Below are 26,641 nucleotides of genomic sequence, written 5' to 3' on the forward strand. Positions count from 1 at the left end.
CAGTAGTCAAGTGAGACAGTAGCATCAAAGCCTGTCATGTTTTGACTAATCAGCGTGACTATAATACTAGATTCAAAATGATGAACTATAGTAACAAGCATGACATTTTTCTGCGGATATGATAGGTTTTTTTTAAAAAAAATTATGACAGGTATTCAGTTAGTGAGTGATATCTTATTTCCACAGCACTAGCTAGCATGGCTTGGAAGAATATCTTTTTTTTATACAAAATTTTTCAAAATTATTTATTAACAGTTATATTCATTATTAATATGAATAAGCCAATGATGGAAACTCATGATACTCCTGACATGACAATGTGATGCATTCTGACACTCTTAGTGAAAAGTAGGTAGTTTTTCTAGTGAACAGCTCATTTTAGAGACGAGGAGGAATGTGTATATATTACATATATGAGGGGGGCAGTGGGGTAGCCTAGTGGTTAAAGCGTTGGCTCGTCACACCGAAGACCCGGGTTCGAATCCCCACATGGGTACAATGTGTGAAGCCCATTTCTGGTGTTCCCCCGCCTTGATGTAGCTGGAATATTGTTAAAAGTGGCGTTAAACTAAACTCAGACAGTCAGACATATATGAGGTATGCAGATAGTTTCCAAATTCCATGGTGCTAGCCATGCCTGAAAGTTACTAGCCCACAAAATAATTCACTAGCCTGAAATTTGAATGTAGAAACTAAGAGTACAAAAGGTAAAATACCATCAAAAACAAATCTAAATTCATGAAAATTCAGTAGCCAGTCAGGCCAGCAACTGCCCTGACTGGATTTTTACTAGCCACAGGCTAGCGGGCCAGTGGCTATTTCGCACACTGCATATATGTTTATAACATGAAACTATCCAGTATGGCCTTCTTAGATTTTGTATTGACTAGCTGGAGAGAAAACGAACTAGATTAGGGTCACCATTGAAGGAACATATTTAGCACAGATTTCCCGCTATTGGCAGGAGACACCGAGGCTTTATATAAAGTAACACTTATCATAATTTGGCATTCTGTGAAAGGTTTACCAGGAATAAAAATGATCGTGCATGTGGTAGAGATTGTCCCTTGTCAGCCGAGAAAATAGTGTTCCTGTTCTTTCAGATGAATGTGCCTCTGACATTCCTCAGCAATTATTGTTTTTCTGCTTTTGTTTGTAATGAGATGATGGTATTGGAGGATACTTTGCCATTAAAATCTTAAATGTTGCCAAATTGCACAATGTTTACTGTTTTCAACTCCCCATCAGGTTGGCTATACACTGCAAGGGATAGTTCTGTGAAACTGAAAGGCTTCTGTTTAAATGGTTCTAAATTGTTCAAATCTGTTCCTGTGGCCATTTCTGGCCTGAAAATGTAATGATAAAGATTTATGAGTCAGGAACTGGTAGAGCTCACATCAATAAAAGATGCCTTTGTTGTTGAAATGAATTCTAACCAGTTGGTCACAATTGCATTCTCTCGCAGACACCATGCTACACTGATTTAATCAGCCATGGAAAACATTTACAGTGAAATAATGTTTCATCAATAGCATTTATAGTATTGTGGGCTATTTCCTTATTGGAAGAATGTTGCCCACCTCGAAATGTCTCCTTAACAATAAACACTGGAATGTCATTTGATTGTGAATCATGAAATTGGTATGCAGGTATTCATCTCATTTTGTGCCCAACAGCTGATGGTAGGTAAGTTTACTCCGCTTAAGATACCATCTTTGTTGAATTGTTTTCTAAACTCAAGACAGGAAAGAGAATGTATAGAGTGTTGAATGTGTACCATGCTAAATTGAACAAGTGCATAATTGAATTTTGAAATCCAAAATCTTGTTGATAATGATGTAAATATATATCTGGGGCCTAGGAGGGTTGCAGGATATTTTTGTATTCTTTTTTACATAGAATGTTTAGAATTCGTTTAGCAGAATATTCCAAAATAAAGATCATACAGTGTAGGTGTGGTATTGTTTCTCTACAGAATACCTGCACCAAAATACAAAACACTTCAGTTTAAATTTGATTTCTTGGGTAACCTGAGTGTTTATAAATATTTTTACTTTAAAATTGCTCTTGTTGGAAGCAGTGGCTTTGCATTCCATTTGATAGGCCAGTTGGAATTGAGTCCAGTATGTTTGAATAGGGTGCTCGAGGGGACAGTCATGTTTACAGACCTTAGCATTCAGACAGAACACATCTTTGTCCCTTAAACCCAGTAAACAAAGCCAAGGAAATACAAATACAAAGGGTGGTATCCTTGTTCATGTGGTCTAGCCCGCAATCTTTTTGCCCCAATATAGCATACTACCTCATACAGGTGCCTTCCCAACAGTAAAAGCAATAGGAGCCAAGAGATGGCCTTGTCTTTTCCACTCATGTGATGTAGTAAAGTTTAAACCTTTTTGTTACACTATGGTGGTGTATGTTATGGTATGATGCAATAGCAATGCTAGTACACTAATTCACATCATAAGTATCCTAATATCACACCAAACATTATTTAAAGATCTGACATACATGAGATAAATATTGTGTATTTACTAAAAATGTACTTCCTACTGAAAGAGGAAACATTCTTGAGCCTTCTCTGTTTATTGGAGAAGGCTATTTCAGAGACAGATAAGATTTTCTCACCTGTAAAACCATTCTCCAGTTACAAAGAAAACACCTCAACCTGTACAAGAACAATATAGAGGGTAACCTAAACAAGGTTTATTGCCACATGTTTATCATTACAGCTAATTAATCTTTTGTTTAGTGTCAAACGGTCGCACCTTTGAACTTGGACCGTTTATGTAACATTTCCACCCAGAGATTGTTGATTAATTAGGGTAGCTGTCACAGAGACACTAGGGATACAATGGTGTATTGTTGACTTATCAATTATCTCCACTGTTAACTGTCATGAAAACACTCTCCCTTTGTTGACATGTTAATTTCTTAATTGCTCTGAGTACCCATGGGTGATAAATTAACCAGACCCAAAAGGTGACTATCATTTAGTTTCCTGACTTCAACTTGATAACTTTTTCCTAGACCTGGAGTTTCTGAAGATTATTAGGTTCACCTGAAAGGTATGCATTGTCAGAAAAATTATTTACTGTCAGAGATGTATAGGACCTTGAAATTATAAAGAATGTAGTCACAGTTTATATCTTCCTATAGTAGGACAATGTATGACGTTCTTATATATATATCACATCCAATATAGGCACTTGTCATTGGATGCATTATTATTCAGCACATACAATCCTTAACTGTATCATTTCTGTATCTCTATCCACTAGGGATATGGATTGAATATAATTGTTATGTCACGGGCCATAATGATAAATAGGACAATAAAGCACTTGTGACTGGAGGCTATGTATTATATAATGACTGCATAGGTATGAGTTATGTAAGAGGAAGTGGTAAGAATGGACTGTTTGACCACAAGCTCTTGGGTGATATAGTGGTTATCACACAACTTCTGTTCCTTCTCCTTCACATACAGTTAAACACACAGAAGATGTCACATTGTCACTCTCTGATAGGTTGCATGTCAGTCCCCGTGTCATGTTTCATATCATTCAGTTCTTTTTCTGAGAAAATGTAAATATATTCGTTATATAACAGCATTTGGTTTCACCTTGCATCCCTAGCATGTAATTGCTTTTTGTCGTGGTTTCTGAAAACAATATTCTTTGCTGCTCATTACAAGTGACGATCATGTCTGATTCTCTTGTCTGTCTCACGGGGCATTTTGGATGTACACCATCAGTTTTAAAAAGTAGTATTTCAGTCCCAAGTGCTTCCAATCTTCCAGTTGGAATTTCAACATTGGTCCTGTTTTTAAGCCAGTGTGTTCTCTTCACAACCGGCAAGGAATCCATAGCTATTTAATTGCTTCCACATTTATGGAGGGTGTTGAGATCCAAATTTTAAAACATTCAAGATTCAGGAACTGGGTCAAACAGGGAAAAGTAAGTCAACTGTGAAATTTCTCTAGTCGCTTAAAAGCTGGCCATGTTTATGTTAGGAATTGCTTGTATGGAATTGGCTCGGACCAGTGTGTTTCCCCTGCTCAAGTAAACCACTTACAATTTTTGTGAGAAAATGATGATTCATCTGTGAAATCTTGGAATTGATGAACAACATTGTTCTGTACCCAGTGAGGTCAGCACACATTTGGTGTTGTCGGCTTGCAGTCTTGGTTGAGTTTGTGATGAAACATCATTAGTTTGAGTGCTTGATATCCAATAGCTGTGCAAATCAGAAGAAGACTTTATTGTACATAAGTACCCACGGGGCAGGGTACTGAGCATTAATGTAAATGGATGCAAAATGGTTTTTATGTGTAGGTTATGAACTTTCAACATATGTGGTCTGAAAGAAATATGAATGTTACATTGTTCAAAGGATGTTTTCAAGATTTAGACATTTCATTCATTTTAAAATTTGAAACTTTTGATAATTAATGTTAACATCAAAGACCTATGATTAAGCTTATTAGAAACCAAAACAGGATGTCCAAGGTGTGAACAGGGGATTAAGACCTTTCATGTGGTTTGGAGGTCACATGGTCTCTCTAGGGGTCAGGGTCACTGCAGGGAGTCAGGTCACATGCCGGTAGGGGGCAGAAGTGATTAGTAGCCAATGGGTGGGCTCAGAAAGTTGTGCAGACACTTTGGCTAGCACGGTTGTCAAACCTTTGGTATGTTGGTAGGGATTAAGCTTTTAGGGTATTAGCAACATAATTACTGCCTTTAAAAACCTGTAGATTTATTTTTTTAGATTTCAGTGATTTTAAGGACTTACTTAGCGTGACAGACATGTCAGGTTTGTTTCTTGAGAATAAAGGTTATCCAGAAGATTTAGATTTATAGAGGAATGTGAACATGTTGGAAGTGATGTATTTCATGATGGTGACAGTGATCACTGCACACCAAATGCATGTGCAGTGTGATGTTCATGGTGTTTGTGCTGCTGCCACAGTGGATGTTGGTGTGTGACACACATTGAGATGTGGCCGTCATCCATGTCAAAATACCAAAAAACCTTCCTATGAATCACAGGATGACCATAGATTTGTGAATGAAAATCTCTCCCTCTCTGGCATGTAATATATTCATATATTCCCCTTTTATTGTTCTTATTCTACAGGTGAGGGCTTTTGTGGGATATTTATGCAAATGATGTCTATATGTGGCATGTTCAGAGGGTCTGTGTTGGCATCTGGAGTGACTGTGATGGACTTTGAAGATGTAGGATGGTCTGGGGGCAGGGATGCATGATTAATTAAAGTGTTAAGCTGGGTTGAGAACATCCCCATGTCTGGCTCCCCTACTGACTGGGAATACCACCTAGGAAGGGTTAATAAGGTGATAGGAGGAGGCACACACAGGAGGGTTAATTGGATACAGTGATAGACCATGGAATGTGCCCCTCCATATCATGTATCAGAAATAGATGGGTGACCACATAGGAATTTTTTGTAAGAATTTAATTAAACCATGAGTCTTGCTAACTTTGTTATATTTGTGTCTGGTTACTGATGTTATTTCTTTCTTTTTCAGTTTGATCATCTCAAGGATGTTATAGCAGTAATTCATGGGATTGTATACGAGGATGTGGTAGCTGATATTGTGTGATATATCATGGCACTTACCTGGTGTGTGTGTATTCTATCTGTGATTCTAGCCAGTTGTGTGCAGACTTCATTACAACAGGAGAAATCTACAGGTGGGTGTTTCTTTTAAAAACTTCATTCAGTTTAATGAAATTATTATTACATCTCACTTTAATGTCCAACATGTTTTCCAGTTACAAGAGACATCTATTGAAAATAATGGACATTTTGAATACATCTAACATTTACATTGAAGTCATATCACAATAAATGTTTCTTTTCAACATACTTGTTTCCATACGAATGACTTCACATTCCCGTTTTGCTCTGATTGTTAACTAGCCAAAATAATTGGAGGTAGTTTGTGCAAGTATCTATCAGTAGTCAGATTCCATAAAAATAAAATGTTGATTATAGCCATAATGAGTGGCTTGGTACACATGCCTGCTGAATATGTTTGCATCAGTTATGAGCTCTCACAAATACTTTTGGTTTTCAAGGTTCATGTGGCATAAGTTATTCTTTTGTCCTCACAAGAATACAGGATATAAGCAGACATGTACGTCAGCCATAGAAAAGCTTCATAAATGACTGGTAAACCAGCAAGCCATTTTAGATGTAGTTGTGTGGAGAGCAGATTCTCATATGTTAATATCCTTAGCATTGATAACAAATGACAGCTAACCAGGGAAGTAGGGAAATAAATATTTTATTTCCATGTAGCAGGGTTTTACATAGCTCTTCGAAACTGGGAGTCCTGGGGACTCAGAGCATACTAGTATTTTTGAGAGTCCATTTCCAAAATTGGGGGTCATTCAATTTACATTAAATCAATGAAAATGAATGCTTCCCATTTGATAATGATTATGTTAAGATATGTGTTACTTTCAATGTCATTAGAATAATGATTGTAAATAGAATGTTTATATTTTAATATGGGATATCACTACAAACTCAGAAAGTTCTTTCCCAGAAAAAAATTATATGTTCACAAGGACGCACAGGATTTTAGTTTGGGGGTACTTCACCAAATTTCTGTGTCCAATACGCAGGAATCTTGCATCCCGTAAAACCCTGTGTAGGTCTGTAATATTTTATAGTTGTTTTTATCATGAGAAGAAATATGGGTTCTTTTAGATAGCTGCATTCATAAGTTACAATGATGGAAACTATTGTAAGAATTTATTTAAATTGAATATGTTTGTAGGTTTGGAATTTAGCAGAATTTCTCGTAAAAAAACCCAAATATGCAAGAGAAAGAAAGCATTGTTGTGTGCACATCACAGGAAAGTGAGCTATGGGTGTTCCAGATCATTAGTGCCATTCTGGGTTGTATGCTGAGTGTAAATTTTACGGAGGTGAACACTGAGGTTTCTTGGGATGTACCACCATTGTTGATGGGGGAGAAGTGATCAGTGAAGTTATGACTGGGTGGTCACAATGTATGGCCAAAAATTGTATCTGACCATGTGGTTCATGGTTTCAGCCATCAGCCTGCATCTTTTACAGGTTGCCATGGTAATGACTGGAGTATTACTTACTGTGACCTAACACAACATTCATTCACCAGCATTTACTTCACCCAGATATAGCAGCATGTCAGGTGGTTAAGTATGGGGAGGATATCAATGAATTTGGACATTTTCGATCAAATGGGAAGTATCTTAACTTATGGACTATTTGCTACATAAAGATTGTGATGAAATTTGTCATTGAAACATTGTTTTTATTGTCTTCACAAACAGTTTATGAAACATAAATGGGGTGTGGGTGGTTGTCTGTCATTCTGATTCACGAAAAGAAACAAGGGCCAAGGTTGTGTACGTTGGTCCATGGGATTGTCCACAATGGTCTTTGTTTCAGCATTTTGTTTCAATGCGGAGCCTACAGGATGTGGCAATTCATATGGGCAGGGCTTTCAAGTGCTAACTCCAAAGAAAATTCCTGCTAATAAAACCATAACTCGTGGGGATATTTGAGGAAATAGTAGATTGGGTTTCTTGGGTAGGTGTAGCTCCAGATGTTTCTCAGACACTTGTTAAATTAACATCCACAGTAACTGAATATGCTTATGAAATTTATGAGACAGTTTAGCATCAATGTCTTCTTTATTGTAAGAATCAGAGAGTTCAACCACCAGTGGCTTATTTCATGAGGACATTTCCGTGAGAAAAAAACAAAACTGTTAAAGCTATTTGCCATCATTGGAAGCGTTGTTTACGTTTCCTAGATTTGAAAAAGGCCTGGTTCTAATTTTATAATTATTTCCAAGCTATTTTGATGATCCTGTTTATGTTCTGAAGGGAATTGGAGGGTTTGGTTGCTGTGATGATTCATTGTAAGTCAAACATTGTGAAACTATCCCGGTTGCAATCTTGGAATGGACACTAACGCAGCACCCAGTTTGCTAAGCTGCCCTCTGCTGAAGCATGATCAAAATGCCACATATGAAATTATTAGCTGACATTAATTACACTGATTGAAAAGATTTGGGAGTGTTTGTATTTTAAGCATTGCCTCTTATGCACATTGTGTACTCAAGCAATCTTGGTGGCATCTGATTGAAACTTCAGTCCTAGTCATCCGGCATCTCACTAGTGGTCAAGTATAGCCATGGTTGCTGGTGCGATATGTACAATACGTATCATGATAACGATAATTTGACACAGGTTGGTGTTGAAAACAATATTTATTTGTTTAACTTTTTGTGTGATGACAAACTTGGAGGACAGACAATCGAACATGCTGGGAATCACACCTGGACCTTCAGTGTGACAACCCCACACCTTACTGCCTCTTCTCTAACATGAAACATTTTAAGTTCCAAATACTACTTCTGTTGCTCCATGTTAATGAAATCAAAAGTAAGCATCTGTTGCTACTATAGAACTTTAGAAGATCGCCTGCATCCCTGTACATTGATTCATCAACATGAGTTGTGCTTCCTAGTGCATGCTGGGTAATACTATTTTCTTGCGACACATTTAAACTTCATAGTTTGAATTTCACTACAAATCACATGATGTAGAATCCATACCCAAACCATTGGTACACATGGCGATCATCAGATTCAGCATAGCATGGTCACTTCCTGTTGGATCGGTCAACAGGAACCGAAGATGACTCCCAGATGTGGATCTCCATCATAACTCAATCAGTGGACTAGCCTGCAGCCATCTTGCTTCCTCTGGCCTTTCCGCAGTGATTCTAAACAAACTTTGATAGTATCACAGCCATTGGCTATTTGACTTGATTTGCAATGTCCAGACTGGTCAGCAGGCAATAATATAAACTTTCTGGTTCACCTGTACAGGTCCATCCTGTCGTGAATCCAACTGAACCTGAAACTGAGTGTTTATCTTTACACAACAGTATCTTTATACAACAGAGCTTGAAAGTTCGCAGAAAGTATGTAACTTCAAAAACGCATAGGTCAGTGTATTTCAATTGGTCGTAGCTGAAGCATGTATTTTTTTGTCTTAAGAATTATATTTCTTGTTTTTGTTCAACTTAATTTGTATAATCGGTTTGTCATTTATCATGTGTAAAAACAGATAGAGTGCGTGGGATGGTGGGCAGATTTATAATTCATGGAGCTGTACAATAAGGGCAACTGTATAGATTGTTATGGTTTCTTCCGACTCTCAAGCTAAAGTTGCCAATAAAATATCATCTTCCAGTCTGGAATCGTTTAGACCCATGGGGATGAAATTGGGAAGGGATTGGGGGGGATAACGGGGATATAGGAAGGGCGAGCAGGGGGTAATGCTGGCATCTGGTGGTTTGCACAGAGGAAGCTTCTTTCCTAATGTCTCTCTGGGATGATGAGTAAACCATTTTGATAACCTGAGTTGGAGTTACCAGTACATGAATGTGTATTATAAGGTATTTCATTGTTTTACATGCGTTTCTGATGACAACTGTTTACCTATAGAAATACTAGGTAACTAAGATAAAATAAAAATTGAAACTATTTCATTATTTGAGCAATTTGTACTGAAAACAATGCCCTGATTCTTCTGCCTGTGTAGAACAACTGCCAGGAGGTTCTCTGTGGAGTTGTTTCTGGTATTTTAGAATTCACTGACAAATCCTCGTAGTTTGTTAGGGAGTTTGTGAATGATAGGCATACCATGCATAATAAACATACTTGAACATCCGCCATCATTCAGCAACTCAACCAAAGCTACTACTTTCCTGGCCACTACTTCTGTTTCCGTGGCCACTACCTACAGTTGTATTTATTATAGGTAATCTTAACAGCATCTGGATTTCTGTGACAGTTGGTTAGAAGGATTTACCTCACAGGCAAATCAAATAATGAATTCTTTGGGTTGATTTTGTCAATCAAGCAGGCTATTTCTCCTTGGTCAAACAGATTGTTTTATTAACACGATGTGCTCTCACATTGAGCAAACTGACAAACATGGGCTTTGAGACAACATTTCATGTGGGGCTTAATTTGGGGGCATCTTCTGACATTCTGCTTGCATAGTACTTCCTCTGCTCGACACCCAACCTCCCACTCCTGCCTCAGCATCGTTGATTACTCCTTCACTATCTACCTGCACAATAGGGAATTGCTTAAAGCTTCAATCTGAGTTTGATAGAAGTTTAGTAGCATATACTCTCGTCAAGTAAATACTAGTACATAGAGGGTTTGGCTGTGGAGTGTTTTTGTTGTTGTAAGTAGCTGTGGTTGTTTTAGTGAATAAATTAATATGTTAATATGATGAATATATTTCTATGTGTGATACAATCTGTGAAATCTTATATGAGTCTATCTGCAAAAGTGGAATTCAGTCTTACATGTAGACAGTTTGTCTCAAAATGAGCGTTTTCCTTCACATTTGGTTATTCATTGTGAGGTAACTGCCCTGAGGCTAGATGTAGATTTTGTTATCAGATGTTTGAAAACAATAAGGACCTGTCATCTCCCTCGCTGCTGGCAATGGGAATACTTTGTAGTCAGTGAGAATACAACATTTGTAGCTTCAGGCAATCTGTGCTGATTCGTATCATTTCATGGACACACTCTCATGTGATAAGTGGAATTTTGTTTTACCAAGTTGACATATGAAAGATTATAAAAAAGCTGATGTGGGTGATGTCTGTTCTGGATGACGTGCTTGCTGAATTTGGTTTATTATGAAGTTAGCTATAATATCATGCTTCTCATTTCATTGTGATTGTGACAAAACTAGGAGTAGGGTAGGGTGAAAGAGCTAAGGTTGATATCTATATCACCTGTATTGGCTCGTCAGCAAGGAGGGCCTCCTTTCACCTGTAATCTGGTCCTTCAGCTCCAGCGATGGTGGCATTTCCTGTGCGCTATCAGGGAGCTGACCCAGTTGTGAAGGAGGTAGTGTCACCTTGATACATGTATTCTGTTACTATGGACGGGGCTACTGACATGCACCCCAAAAAGGATCAAGAGTCAGATTTTTTAAAGACAATTTGCACAGATTCATTTATAGTTACCAGACCTTCCTGGTCTACTGTCAAACTGGAAATAAGTTTTGTCATCTTATTAAACGAACATTCTGAACCCTCTTCAGTTGGCCAAAGCCAAAATAATTTAGTGAGATTGTGGGAATATTACCGGAGAAAATAACTTTTAACTGAATTATAATCTGAGAGAACAAATTTACTGACAAGCACTGCTAAACACATGATTTTTAGTTGCCCGTGTCTACAAGAGAATGGAGAAAGTGAGATTCTAATGTAACCAGTAACAAATGATTACAATATGGCCACAAGAGACATTATACATCATAATCCTTATGTATAAATCCATATTATGTGTGGAGCATAGCCCCAACAAGTGTGAGGCTCGGTGTGGGGGATACAAGAGGGTAGTGAGTACAGAATGGTCGGTTCCTCTGCATTCCATGTAGGTAAAACGACTGGGCTAGTTCATGAGAAACACATTGCAGCAGGAAATGGCAGCCACCTACTTTAAAGTGCTACATGTATTGTTTGCAAATAGAATTTTGAGCAATGACAGGGTGCGAAATGGGGGTGTTACTACTTGGGGCAGACTGTGCTCTTAGCGTTCTGCCACCTCGTCCCCCTGTCGGTGAGCAAGGAACTAAAACAATATTGAATGTTTTCGCATTCAGAAAAAATGGCGACTGTGTTGTACTTCAGTAATTGTGAGGTGGACATGATCTGTTGAAATGGAGAAAAGTTCAGTACGAACGTTTTGAGTGTTTTGGAGACAGGGGGCCTGGTAGTTTGGTTAAGAAAACTGTGTTGTGAAAGAAATATTTCAGTAGTCCCTTGTGAATATTTTATGTTTTATTATTTTAAGAAATGGGAAATTCATTGTTTTTTATACTGAACAGACGTTCATTGAGGGTTGAAAACATGGGCTTCATGTTTTTGGAAAAATATCTTCAAATGTTTTTAAAAGAAATTTAAATTCCTGAAGGAAGGCTTCATGTACATGTCATATCTGTTGTCAGAGGCTCACATGGTATGAACTACATTTAATCGTCTATGCTGTTACATGAAAAGAGTCTTTCACCACAAGACCTCCCATCAATGGGGACATCCACCCTGTTGGCCCAAGATGGGATAACAAAGCTTCTGATTGCCACAAGATTGAAATTTTGATGGAGCAGCAGATCATCCTCTGGATGAACAGTAAATAGTTGTAAAAGTCAGTGGTCAATTGATGCGACCGTAATTTATTACAGTTGTCTCACAGGTTGGATGAGGCAGTAAGATGGACATCGGGTGACACTGATACCTGTTTGAATGTCAAGGTCGTGGATGAGTGAATCTGGACAATGTTGGTTTCATGTGAGTGAGCAAGAGTGTGGGAGTGAGGGAATGTGACCAGTGGTGGTGATCCATTTTTATCACCACAATATACAGGAAGTTGGCAGTGACACCTGTAGGCCCTGAGAGTTGTTAATCTCCCTCGGGTATTTCAATAGCCAGCATGCTTGAGGACGGAGCCCGTTATAGTGTCCCTTTGTTGGGTTTCTTTGAATACCAGAGAGTTTTATTGTCCCTTGGAACATGATCATACAATTACACGCAGGAAAACCAGGGAAAACATTTTATTCCACGATATTAGTCCCTGCTATAAAAAGATTAATTCGTTCAGATAAAAAACTGACAGGAAAGGTATATTATGAACTTCATGACACTTCATTGACACATCTCCGATGTATTCTTCTGAAAGAAGCATGATGGTATTCATCCATTGCTTTCACTTAAGCATTGTCACTCAATTATCTAACATCGCAGGCTAAGAATACAACAGCGATGCCATCTGGTGTCTGTTTAGAGAGGCACGGGATGCAGCTGATAGTTTGTGAGGACTTTCACCATAGGTCACTGAACAGGTACACATGCTCGGAACACAACCCTGGGAGTTTTCCTCCCCAGTTGATCAAAGCACAGATAGATATCACAATTTTGTAGTAATACTTCTCAAAAGCAGACCTGGGGTGGATGTGAATCGACAGTTTTGAATTCAGCGATGGGCATCTCCTAGTTATGAATTGCTCAGCAGTCAACCATGGAGTACGACAATTCGCTAACCATGAGTAATGGGATTCTGGGGAGGGTTTTTCCTCCTGTTTGTGCTCTCCTGACTTCAGACAATCCATGGCCGCACATCGTGGCACATGAATACCTGTGTATCCTAAGAATTAAGGACAGATGTGCACAGAAATAATGATTATGATGTTTAACATTGTTGCCCTGGCGGTTGCTGAACGGAAGCCAGGGTAACCAAAGGCGTGGGAGCATTAAGAAATTGTTAATGTCTCTTTTAGCAGAGAGAATAAGAATAATTACAGGAAATATTACAGGTGAAATTTGTTTAATTCAGTTTAGACATTACAATTTGAAGGGAAAGAGAAGGTTTTGTCTGATCGGTGATACATGTTTTCATGGGAATGGAATTGTATTTGTAATTCGTTAGCTGTTATTAACTTTCATAATTGTTTAATTCAAAGTGGTTTTGGATCAAAGGATTTGAAATATAGTGGACAGTTGAATTGTGTTTAATAGATTGTGTATTGTGTCTGATGCATAGAAGCCTTGAGGGGTATTCATTATGTTATTGCTGGGGGATAGGTTTGCTTGTCTAGATGTGAGAACCACATTCCTACCAAGATTCTGCTATAAACCGTGGAACACCTTTATATAAATACTGACAGAAATCCTTCATGTTTGTTAGTTTTTGTAACACGCCTATCAAAATGAGGAATCAGATACGAATTTGCCCGATTGTGTGTGCAAAATAACAAGGGCATATAACGTATTGTGAAAAAAATGTGCACTTGATGCTGAACTTCAAAGTGCATGTGGGGTGTATTGCAACAGATGTCATAATAACCTCTGTTGCAACAAGTATGTGTGTGGCTCTTCCTTCCACCTCCCTGTTTGCAATCTGTTCCCCTCACGAGATGATCATTGTTTAGGCTGGGGGTTAGGTTACACAGATACTATAGTAATTGCAGTTTTGAGATTTGAACTTGCATTCTGTATGGATGTCAAGTTTAAGATGTAGTGTTTTTCAGTACAAATTTGAGCCAGTGTTTGTATGGTTGTATTGTGGAGCTGGGTGGGAGCCTGTGATGATAACACAGTAGACAATTGTGGCATTTCTTTCATTTTAGATATTGTGCAGTTGTAAAAGGCTGTGACTCATTGTTTGCTTGCTGTAAAAATAGCCATGGGCTTTGAGAAATATTTTGATTTAAATGCTGACGACAATATTGTGTTGTAGTTAAAGTAAGTGTGTTAAGATTAAGTCTGTTCTTTTCAGTTGAATTTCCAAAATATCTGCAGAGCTATGAAAGTTATATAAAAAATAGTGTTCACATTCCTTAGTGTCAGTTTAGTTGTAATTATTTAACCAATTACCATTTTTCCAAAATAATTTGATGAATTCTCTATCACAACATCAAAAATGAATATTTAGGCTATGTTCCATTTTGGAGCTACCAAAGCAGTTCAACGTCAAAAAAGTTTTCAACACATCAGTGTGATTGTTAGCACTGCAGTCTCTGCTGATTATCAACAATTTCTCGTCTAATGCCTCCATAACCTGATTTTGTGTGTGTCCATTGTGTGTGCTGAGGTGGATGTGGAATGTCACAAGTCTCAGGTAGGGTTCCCCTAAACAAAGTTCTAGCACACAGATACCTGCCAGCAGTGTTTGTACGTCTGCTCACAGAGGGCTAGCAGCGGCCATGTTGACATTGATTCGGAGGGTGGACTTCTATTGGACTCAATTTGGGCCTTGGAATTCGACAAAGACGGAAGAAATACATGTTTATTTATGGATATGAATTTCTTTTGTTTCCATGGTAATGCCAGTGATGGTTGTGTGGAATTGGTTGTCACTAAAAGGCAGATCTGGAAACTAGTTTGAAATGTTTAAATTGGATCCATTTGGTTTATGTTGAAGTAAAAAATGTTTATGTGAAATAAACAAACTGGATAAAGCTGCCTCCCTTCTTCCCGACTTGGTTGTTCATGGATAGAACTATGTGCTGAATTCTGCTTCATCCTTCCTGTTTCACTGTGTACGTTCCTGTGATCATGTCTGGACGTTTCTAAATACTTCTCTTTATGAACAGGATCACCACCTTTAGAAACTTTGTGAATGAATTGCGAGCCAATTTTCCCAGTTGCTGACTTTCACTAAAATTAGCTGTTTACCGTGGCATGGGTTATCACACTATTGATAAAATTTTGCCCAATCTGTAAGAATATCAAGTCGTAACTTAAAATAAATCCAGACAAATATCTCCAAACCCGCCTACACTGTTTGATATCCAGGATTCCAGGTGTGTTTTTATGCTATATCATCCTAATTTAGAAAATGAGCTACCAATTGAAATCCAAGTTGTTTGACTGCGGTAAATACATCATGGCTAACAGTGATATATTGTCTCGTATCGCAGTGGTAAGGAGCATGTAGTAGGCCATGATAATTACAAACCATGTCTACACAGCCACGCCATTTATTTAATTGACAGAAACCTATCGAGACATGAAATATTATATTAGGCAGTATGAAAAATAATTGCACATTTCGTAAAGGGAATCTTTAGGAAGTAAACTGAAGACAACTGAATGATAAGAAGAAACAGTCACATGCAATATGATCAAGTCATGTGGAGTGAATAAATATAAGTCATGATTATTTTAGTTATAAGTTATAATAAACATTTGTGTGATAGATACACTGGTTAAACAAGTAAATTGGTGATTAATTAAATAATCTTGGAGATTTGTAATGGGATTTTTTGTTAATGCATAGGTCCAATAGGTGTTACCTTTACTGTACCACATTGACAATGGTTACTGTGTTCTGAATTAACTGTCAATATTGGTATGATAAATACTTTAAGTCATTGAAAAGAATATACACATCTACAATTAATTAGACTGCTTATTAGTGTTATCAGTCATGACCAACCTGTAATCCCTCCAAAAACCTTGTTCTGTTTGAAGTGTCAGGCTGGGTTATCTCCCTTCGTTGAAATCATAACTTGATAGCTTATCTTTACAGGGACAGAACTGTCCATTTGATACAAGAGTTGTCGGTTTACTGATAAATATGACATGATAGTCAGATAAAGAGACCCCCACAGTGGCACTGAACATGAATCTTGTAGGGGATGAGACCACTCACAGCTTTTCCCTATTAAATCATGTGTACTTCTACAAAATTTCTTTCATGTGTTTTTTTCCATTTTCAAACATGAATATGTATTTTTAGCACACATGAAAATCGAACTTGGAAGCTGACAATTGTATATTGTATCAATTTTTCTTTCAGTGAGACCCTACTTTAGGAAGCTGCCTGAGACTGTCTTACAACACATCATTGGTGAAACTATCAAGCTACGGTGTCGAGTTCGAGGCCATCCCAAACCTTTTCTGACATGGTACAAGGGTGACAAGCTCATTGACCATACCAGTAATGAAAGGTAGGTGTACAACTGAAACTGATAGATGTTTACCATAAGTAGAATTCCTCAGCATTTAGGTATTTAACAAGTTGTCATTCAGAATCCGAACAGCCCCTCGGTCAGATTTGGTGCCTCGGTTGATGCATACCAATGTTGATCAGTCACATGGATCACAGTATCAATCACTGGATTGTGAAGTTCAAACTCCACTACAGGCTAGAAGTTCAGCATTGACTTGTGATCTCATTGGGATGGTCAGGTTGTGTGACATGTCCCTGATGGTGTGAATTGTTGCCAATCATAGGTTTGTCTGGTCCAGATTAGGTTGTCTGCAGGTCAGGTAGTCATTGGGCTTAAAAACAGATCATGTTACTAATTGCTTTTTGTGACATCTAGGGTGACGGTGAACCGCTATGCGTTGGTCATTGAAGATGTACAGCCAGAAGACGAGGGAAAGTATGCATGTCATGGACAGAACCAACATGGAGAGGTCTGGGGAAACTTCACCCTTAAAGTGCGCAGTAAGTACTTAAATGCAGACAATGTAAGCTTGTAAGCTATTGGTTACTCCACCGCTCTCAAACTAACTGAATATGAAAGAACATGATATTTTGTAATGGCAGACATTCTATTTAAATAGTTGCTCTGAAGTGACAAGCCTTACAAGGTTTGAGAAGGTGATTTTTATGTAGAAAACAAGGGAAATGTTTGTGTGGATGTCCAACGAAGTGAATTAGAATTCATTGCCAGGTATTGACATTCAAGGACAAATTTGGATGTATATGTGCTTTATGATTTCTCACAATATTGTCTTTTTTTGCAGACACAACAAATTTTGATGACTACGAAAACGATTATGAGAGTGAATACGTTAATGAACCGCAAATTCCTGGTAAGGACTTTTCGTTTTTTGTCATTTGTGTTTGGTTCCATATATTTATTCATAATGGTAAAAAGATATCTTGTGTAATGAAGTTATTAATGTTGCTGTAAATATTCTGAAGACCGGTCAACCACAGATCTTGTGTGAAGGTTCCTAATTAGCCCTAGTGATGAAAAGAGAGGCATGTTATAAGTAGTCTTCAGGAAGATAGCATGTAACAGGATATATGATAGGTGAATGAGAGAGCTTCCAGCTTATCACATGGCTCGGTAAGCCCAGGGGAGGGAGTACAGATAAGGGTTTCCACTCGATTTGGGCCCAATTTGATGGAAGAGGAAGAGAGAGAGAGAGCTAATCAAAATAGGGTCCAGTTGAATTCCCATAGTGACACAACATAGTTATCTGCCCAAAAACTAAATCCACCAGATCCAAACCTATACTACTTAGACAAGTTCATTATATTTCTAATTAATACAGTTCAAACATTATTCATGTGTTATTTTTTAAATGATTAAAATATGTTGCAGAAAGGGGTGAGGTTTATGCAGATATGGTGTATATGGAAATACCTCTGGGTTGCAATAAATTGATTTGAAAGATAATCACTTGTTAGGACAGGGTAGATAATGAAATTCTGGGTGATGAAATTGAGTTAGAATCTGATGGCTACAGACAGATGTCTGAGAAACATGGCAGGAAAATCTTGGAAATGACAGTACATGACCACTCTCTTTCTGCCATGGAAAATCTTAACAACTTATGTGCTGTGAAGTTAAGGAGGGCAATTTAACAGTTTTCTGGCGAAGTGATGGGGCATGGCAAGGGAGACCAGAGTCTCTGTTCAACACTCTACCCTTTGATGCGGGATACGAGAAATGAAACGCGATTGATCAGCAAGTTTAGCTTTTGAGTCCTTCTGCCAGTAGTAGCAGACAGCATTTCCTTTCATGATGGCTGAGTAACAGTTGCCACCAAACGTCAGCTTGCTGAAAGAAGTCTTTGTTAGTTTCAAAACATTACCTGAAATTATTTGTGCAAGTGCACATCTCTCGTCAGTCATGGGGGAAAGCCTGTCAGTACTTCCTGTTCTAACAATTGCATTTGATTTTTTGATTTTTTTTTATTGTTCACAAATTTGCATTAGAAACAGGGAACATTTTTGTGATTTTTACCGTAGAAATTGTCTGTGAAATTGAGGGCTAAACATGTCAATGGTTTAGAATGGTTGCTGGTGGATTGATATTAAAAGCATATGTAAACAATTCAACACCATGCAACCTGCGGAATAGCCTATTTATAAACTTCTCAAAACAAAAAAACACCATCCAATCAAATCCCATCTGAAAAGTAAGAAAAATGGGCAGAACCATCAAAAAGTAGAAACTCTGGGCTGAGCAGCTAATTTGAAGGCAGCTGCTTTTAATTTAGTCCCCATCGGTAGAAATGTAGGCCCTGACGCATAATGAAGAGGGGAGGCAAGTTAGTACAAGGGGCAGAAGGCAGGATGCAATACAGTCTGCTGGAGGTAGATCAAGATGGCCATCACCAGCAGGGTCGCAGAAAATAATCTTTCAGAATAAATCTAATCTAAATAAATATTATTAGGTGAAGGATAAGATATACTTGCTGGAGATTTGAAATTGTGGAACTTTCGTTTATAAATGTTAAGAATTTAGAGGATATGTTCAAGTGAAAGGGGCTAGCTGGTGTGGTGTTACAAAATGAACCTCTCCCATTTTGATTGTTCAACAAATATTTACTTTCATAAATTTTTTCATAACTGTTCTCAGGTATAAAAATGTGTATTTCTTTTGTAGGAAAACCAACATGGGCGAGGAAAAAGGAAGACATGAAGGACATTGCAAAGCCAGCTAACTCTTACGTGGACTTTAAGTGTCCTGCTGTTGGGAAACCCAAGCCTGACATAGAGTGGCTCTTTGAGGGTAAACCCTTCAAACGAAACACGCCTGGCCAGGTAAAAATATATGAATGTATACATGTTTAATTGTTTGTATGATTAATTATATGTTAGAAACAGTGCAGTTTAACACATTGTTGAACTAATGTAAAAGAAACAAGTAAATCCATTATTAGTGTTTGATTTGGGTTTTTCATATTACAGATGACCATGAAGGGCTACAAGCTGACCCTTGGTGATCTGGTCCCTCTTGACAGCGGAAAGTACACGTGCATCGTCAGTAACACCCACGGCTCAATCAACTGGACATATACATTACAAGTTGTCCGTAAGTAGAAACACCTCCCTACAATTAACAATGCAGAAGTACAGATAAGCTGGTATCTGCGTAAATTACGCAAATATTTATGTGAAAACTCTATTCTTATTAAGTCTATTGCATACAAGTACGCTTGAACTTTTGTAAAAACTCAGTAAATTTGATCTAACATGCGTACACACAAACATGTCGAATCTTAGCTTGCGTACCAGTGCACAGTAAAACTAACTGAGGTATACTAAGAAGTTCTATTTCAACACATGAACCTGGCACTAACATTTAAACTTTATTATATTTTTAAAATTGATGGAAAATGGCAAAATACCCAATTGAGTTTGAGTGAGATGGGTACAATTTATTTGGTTACTCAAAGGAAAATTAGGATACCCAGTTGAGATGAACACAAGCGAGTACATAACTTAATGACCCAAAACGTTATCTGTAGCTCTTCAATGTCAGAAAGAGGGCACCTAAGTATTTTCACACCTTTAGAATTATATTTTCTGTATAATGTATTTTGTGTTTTATTTTTTCAGAGCGTCTTCCACATGCTCCAATTATTAAGGGCCCAAAGAATCAAACTGTAGTGGCCGGAGAAACAGCCTTTTTTAACTGCAGGATTTTACTGAGTGACCTTCACCCTCACATACAGTGGCTGAGACATTACAAGGTCAATGGCTCGTATACCACACCTGAAGGGGACCCCTATGTAAATGTTCTACAGGTAAGGGTACTAGTTCAGCTTACAGCCAAAATTATATTTTGTATTTTATTTTTTTCAAATATTGTTCCATTATTTTCACTTTTGTTTTAGTTTGTTTTGTAGAGATTTCCTAAAGGTTAAAATGTTGATGTTGTACAGGAAGATGTAGAAATAGAAGTGAAATAATTTTGTGCTGAGAGTAGAACTGAATATTTATTCACACCTACCTAAATTCAGCATAGGTTGTATCAACAAGATTGTTGTTATCAAGTTTGACATTAAGACGAGCCTGTTTTAATTCCCTCTCTATTTTTGCTCTCTTCAGACTCAGGTAAGACTGCAATGTTGGCCAATTGAGTTTTGATGTTGTGGCATTTGTGCCAGTACCAACGTTGTAGTGGGTCGTTGGCGCTGTCGGAATGATCCTAGAATGTTGATGAGATGAATGACTGATGACCTTATGCAGAAATATGACTGGCTCAAATGGGAGCAGTCAAGGCGCCAACTTGTCGTCATATGATACATAATGTACATTTTCCTAGCAACTATTCTTAAAGATTTATTGACATCATTTGAAAAAAGATGTATTCCTCAAAATATTAAAATCCAAACCCAAATAATAAATTAATAAAATAATTAATTGATTACTTTTTATGAAATCTGTTCTGGTTCTCCTCATTTAGAGAAGATTTGAAAACTATTTAGATTAATTCTTTGATTACATCAAATGCCTTTTTTGCAAAATTAAATTATTTAAACGAAAAACAATTGTGACAAGATGGCGCAGCATGTGATGAATGAACATGGTCTCTCTTACAGCTTGGCATAGAACATGACAACGTGATAGAGCAGTCTAGTTGTCTAACGTCCGTCTTTGTCCATCTAGTTCGTCTGTCTAGCATATATAGTACAACATTATATGGCCTCCGCGACCACATCAGCACATTCACTAGTTGCACTATTAACATCATCTTGCACTTTCAGGAATCCAGCCCTCGGAATGTTGCACCTAGTTCTGTTTCTATCAAGGGAGAGCATAAACCCTCATTTTGTGCACTTGAATACTACTTTTATGATGCTCTATAATAAATGTTTTATAAATTACACACAACTACTTCATGCTTCTTTGATTTATTTTTTTGTAAGACAGTAAGACTTCCATTCCTTAAATTAAGTTAGATAGTATTGATTATATATTTCTTTAATGTTACTTACGTTGGCAATATTATTACTTTTTTATTTCTTTATATTTAATGGCATACACAACTACTACGATATTTCTGTCAAAGGTACACAATATTATTTCTTTAATTTTCTCAATCCAGCCTTGTTTCTTCTTATGGAGCAAATAATCAAATTAGCCACATTGCCCATATTGATAAGAAAGATCACCGGGTAATTTTGTAGGATAAGTAGGGCTCCTTGATAGAAATGTTGAAAATGACAATTTTAATCCCATTTGAATTGCAGCATCAATAGCATGAGGGTACGCAAGTGTTTGGGTACCCCCTGTGTTCTAACCACAATGTTTCAACATTAGACAATGTTAACCGCTTGTCCCATGTCTGTCTCCCATCTGCATGTGTAGACACATGGACCTTGCCGCGCACAGATTGTTGCACACATGCACTGCTAACAATAAAAACATTTTTTCGTAAAAGCTTTGCAGAGTGACAAGTAGGATGTCATCATTTCTTTATAAACTTTGGATATAATTATGACAAGGAATATTATGGATAGCAAATTCTATATTACACATACAAAATTCTTGTTATCCACAATATTGCTTGTAATAATATATTGTACAACACAATTATAAAACAGACTCTGCTATAGTTAAAAAATTAATTATGCCTACTCAGCTTAGAATCCTGTTTCCACATATAAATATCATACAGTGATGAATATTGTTTGACCCTATTGTTCCTCAGTTGTTTGAAGGTGGTGGTCGTATACTCACACAATCCTTTCCTGTCAGCTCGTTCTAGAATTCATGATCTTAACAATTATATATTTTTTCAACAGATGTCAAATGTAAACACATCGGAACCAGAGCAGTTGGTTCTACACAACGTGGACAAAGAGACTGCTGGGTGGTACACTTGTGTTGTACAAAACAGCATCGGAATTGAATACGGCTCAGCATGGCTAAAGGTTATAGATGGTAGGTATTGCAAAAACCAGGATCTCTTCACAAGTGATATTATTATAACCCTAGCCAGTGGATCAGGGTTTCTATTCTCAGCTTCTTGGGGAGAATACAGCTCAAAAGTTCAGTAAATTAGTCCCTCATGGGAAGGCATATCGTTGGAGACTTTTGGTCGGACTCTTCACTGGAAGCTTGTTCCTCATTCCTCAGATAACATACCTGGAATATTGACAGGTGTCTTGTCATTCACTCCCTCACTCACTTTAACCGTCCAATGAATGGAAGTTAGTATGTGATATATACTACAGATGTGACAGAATTCAGTTTTGATGTTTTCATATCTTGCTCTTTCATTGTCAATTTTTTGTTTGAATTTTAGAACATCCGGTGAGTCAATCAACAGTCGGCCATGGCGTAGAACAACCAATGACCGTCCCGATGATAGCAGGGGGGTCCGTCATCAGCATCGCAATCGTCAGTATCAGCATTGGCATTATCGTCTTCTGGTTCCGTCATAAACGGCGTCTTAGTATGCCGTACAAGAAGAGGGTTATCATCATGAGACAGGTACGAATTGCTTGAATAACAAAAAATAAACACCAGTTGTATTACATTTCACCTGACGAAGGGGCAAAAAAAAGAAAAGCCCAGTAATGTTGTGTGTAGAATAAACAAGAAGTTGACATCCATAATATTTTGTCTTATACAATTGTATTACAGTGTTAATAACCATTTTTAAGTTAAGCCATGAATCTGGGCTCTGATACAAAAGGTGAAAAATGCTTCTTTCAGTGAAATCATTCAAATGTTATAGATGGACAGTTCTTTGCAAAGAAAATTATGTTATGTTACCTTCCAACTTCTAAATGCCCATCAAGCATCTGAAAGAAAATTGTCTTGTAATGTTCCTGGAAGTCACTGGTCATTTGATTATTTTGCAGAATGACCTATACTACCCCAACAGCAAGGATCCATATGCAACGGTACCATTAATGGTACCCCAAGTACGAATTGAGAACAGCAATTTCATGAGGCGTAGACTATCATCAGAATTCACGGAAGTGTCAGAGTATGATATTCCTCTAGACAAGACGTGGGAATTTCCTAGAGAAAGGTAATCATGGCAATCTGAATTACTCTGTAACTGAGGGGAAATATGTATTTTCTTATGTAAGAATATCCAAAAACATTACCGTTAAATTAGATATTTCTGTCTGCTAATCATGTCATGTATATGGTAATTTCACTTACATTGTCCTTTACTTTCAGACTCGTCTGTGGAGAAAGACTTGGAGAAGGAGCTTTTGGTTTGGTCGTCAAGGGTGTGGCACTTGGTATCCAGGGAATGCCAGGAAACACTACTGTTGCCGTTAAGATGTTAAAAGGTAAATTGAAACTTATTACCGGAAAGTATATGATTTATTCTTCTAAGATCACATCCCACAGCATGATGGAGAAGTAATACACTGCAAGTTTATAAATACTGATACATTTGGTATCACATTATGCACTTGGTTGATAACCAAGTTTATTAATACTGATACATTTGGTATCACATTATGCACTTGGTTGATAACCAAGTTTATTAATTCTGATACATTTGGTATCACATTATGCACTTGGTTGATAACCAAGTTTATTCCCCATGTTGGTAGTACTGCACCATGGCTGTGGAATAACTCTTCATAGACTATATACCCGCTTGGAACCAACTGAATTCCATTTTAGGAAGTACAATTGTTTTACAAATTGGGAAAACATGGCATATAATTACAGGGGTACAACTAAATGTCTTGATATGCAGTATCTTATTTGGCAAACTTGTATCGATACTCAGTATCTTACTCGCAATATCTGTCCGTCCATCAGAGGATGCCACCGACCGCGAGATGACAGATCTGATGCAGGAGATGGAGGTAATGAAGTTCATTGGAAGTCACAAGAACATCATCAACCTCCTCGGATGTTGTACACAGAGAGGTATGTTGACAGACACAACTGCCAAGCTAAGATAAATGATATAGATAGTTTGGTGCTTAAATTCGCACTTGCCATGTTGCAATAATTATATAATTATACAAGTCCTGGCAGTCCAGTGATCTATGTTTGGCTGTCTTTCTCTTACGACCAGCATAGTTTGCTAGATCTAATTTAACATGGAATCCAAACTGGGTCACATGGCATGGCCTGTATGTTTTCGATAAATATTGTATCAGAAAATTGTATGTCCAGTTTTATTTTTCAGGTCCCCTCTACGTCATTGTGGAATACGCACCTAATGGAAATCTCCGCGACTTCCTGAAGAAACACCGACCTCCCAACTCTGGCTACCCTTGCACATCAGGATACGAGCGACCAATCATCAGTGACGAGCTGAGCGACTATAAACCACTCACACAAAAAGATTTGATATCATATGCATATCAGGTTGCAAGAGGAATGGAATATCTTGCTACAAAACATGTAAGTACTGCAAGAAATACAAAACCCACTAATATCTTATACTGGTTTTATTGACCAGTACTTGCTTGGAATTATCCCTGTTGTAGCGAATAGTGAACTGATGAAGAAATCGTTTAAGCTGATCCTGTCATTCGGAGTGGCATATTCAGAATGGCCAGTGAATTCCTCCAAGAACAATATTGTGATGTCATAAACAATAATGTGATGTCATACTGATGTAAATGTAATATATTGCCTCTGGTGTTCCTTTTCAAGATTTTACCAGAATATTACTAAAATTGATGGAACACTTTGTGTATTTATGGTGACCTTGGATTTGTGGTTCTCTTTCAGTGTATTCATAGAGATTTGGCTGCTCGAAATGTGCTTGTAACAGATGACTACGTATTGAAAATTGCCGACTTCGGCCTCACAAGAAACTTGCGTAATGTAGATTACTACAGAAAAACAACAGATGTAAGTATATAAAAGTTCATATTCTTGTAATAGTATCCTTCACTCATTACTGGTAAGCAGGAAGATGACACACTATATACTAAACAATAGAAACTTGTTTCTTTAGTTGCCTTTTTGTAGGACTAGATGGCACAATGATTTTCTATCTAAAATGGCAGCCAGTTGAATATCTTGAATAGGACAGAAATATTCTCAATAGCAACAAGTCTTGTTAATGAAAGTAATATTTTTGCTTTCAAACTTGTACATCAATAACAAACAAATAACAAATACTTTCACTTTCAGGGTCGGTTACCGGTCAAGTGGATGGCGCCTGAAGCACTCTTTGACCGAAAATACACCTCAAAAAAGTGACGTGTAAGTATTTAAAGCAACTCGCATAGAATTAATTTAAGAACCTAATTTGTGAAAAAACTTAATCCATTCTCCATTGTTCACAGAAATATAGTAATGCCTCGTTTTTATCAGCTTCTGTATAGCCTATGAGTGGACTGTAATATGGTCACATGTTCATAGGTCTGGTGTTGTATATTCTTCGTATTGTTTCAGTTGGTCGTATGGTGTTTTGTTATGGGAGATATTCACACTGGGAGGAAACCCATATCCCTCGGTACCAGTGGAGAAGTTGTTCGAACTCCTGCGAGAAGGACATCGGATGGAAAAGCCTCCATATGCATCAAATGAAATGTATGTCATTTTAATTCTGTCTTTTGCGCCAAGAAATATTAATGAAGTCTGCATGCCTTCAAAAGAAGAAAAAAGCAACATTGTTTTCAGTGTATAGAGAAAACACTTTACAGAAATAAAGAAACAAGCTATATATTTTGTCATGGGTTCTTATAGCGTGTTTATTGTAAAGTGTTATAGTATGGTGTAAGTATGTATTATGAACTTGTATCCCTTGTGTTTCAGGTATGGTATAATGCACAAGTGTTGGCAGGAGAACCCTCAGATGAGACCGTCCTTCCAACAGCTTGTGGTGGAGCTCGACAAGATCCTCACGTCATCACTGAATGAAGAGGTACGTACATAGCGAAACAAATACACTTTCTCATCAAGTCACTGTATTGTAAACGTGGATATACACAGTACATTTATAAACTCCATGCATATTTAAGTACAGAACTAGTACTTTTGTTGGGTTGAGTCCCATCTGGGATTCGAACCCACACCATCAGAGTCAGGCACCTAATCGC

The 26,641-nt window shown here is 37.6% G+C and overlaps 1 protein-coding gene and 1 long non-coding RNA gene across 5 annotated transcripts in view; one reads left to right on the forward strand and one right to left on the reverse strand.

Annotated features, from left to right (window-relative positions):
• LOC124274369 overlaps positions 1-2,558 on the reverse strand; it is a 30,979-nt gene extending 28,421 nt beyond the window's left edge. Inside the window, exon 1 of the long non-coding RNA XR_006897923.1 lies at positions 2,547-2,558. This is a non-coding gene — a long non-coding RNA (uncharacterized LOC124274369). The remainder of the gene's footprint in view (positions 1-2,546) is intronic.
• Positions 1-26,641, forward strand: part of LOC124274368 (fibroblast growth factor receptor 2-like) — a 60,395-nt gene that overhangs the window by 30,275 nt on the left and 3,479 nt on the right. For 2 of the 4 annotated variants that reach the window (XM_046709744.1, XM_046709742.1), the window contains 17 exons: positions 5,553-5,718; positions 16,422-16,572; positions 16,951-17,075; positions 17,378-17,446; positions 19,255-19,412; positions 19,560-19,683; positions 20,211-20,398; positions 20,703-20,708; positions 22,403-22,541; positions 22,906-23,093; positions 23,468-23,640; positions 23,796-23,911; positions 24,396-24,506; positions 24,772-24,989; positions 25,323-25,445; positions 25,731-25,802; positions 25,995-26,104. In XM_046709744.1, the coding sequence (XP_046565700.1) occupies positions 5,634-5,718; positions 16,422-16,572; positions 16,951-17,075; positions 17,378-17,446; positions 19,255-19,412; positions 19,560-19,683; positions 20,211-20,398; positions 20,703-20,708; positions 22,403-22,541; positions 22,906-23,093; positions 23,468-23,640; positions 23,796-23,911; positions 24,396-24,506; positions 24,772-24,989; positions 25,323-25,445; positions 25,731-25,799 (2,043 nt within the window). In that variant the 5' untranslated portion in view covers positions 5,553-5,633 and the 3' untranslated portion in view covers positions 25,800-25,802; positions 25,995-26,104. Of the gene's footprint in view, positions 1-5,552; positions 5,719-16,421; positions 16,573-16,950; positions 17,076-17,377; positions 17,447-19,254; positions 19,413-19,559; positions 19,684-20,210; positions 20,399-20,702; positions 20,709-22,402; positions 22,542-22,905; positions 23,094-23,467; positions 23,641-23,795; positions 23,912-24,395; positions 24,507-24,771; positions 24,990-25,322; positions 25,446-25,730; positions 25,803-25,994; positions 26,133-26,357; positions 26,467-26,641 lie in introns of those variants that run through there. The other 2 variants (XM_046709746.1, XM_046709745.1) reach the window with 2 other exon arrangements.

This window comes from Haliotis rubra, unplaced genomic scaffold (genome assembly GCF_003918875.1).
Source record: "Haliotis rubra isolate DU_JTF1 unplaced genomic scaffold, ASM391887v1 Scf19, whole genome shotgun sequence".
Taxonomy (NCBI): Eukaryota; Metazoa; Mollusca; class Gastropoda; order Lepetellida; family Haliotidae; genus Haliotis; species Haliotis rubra.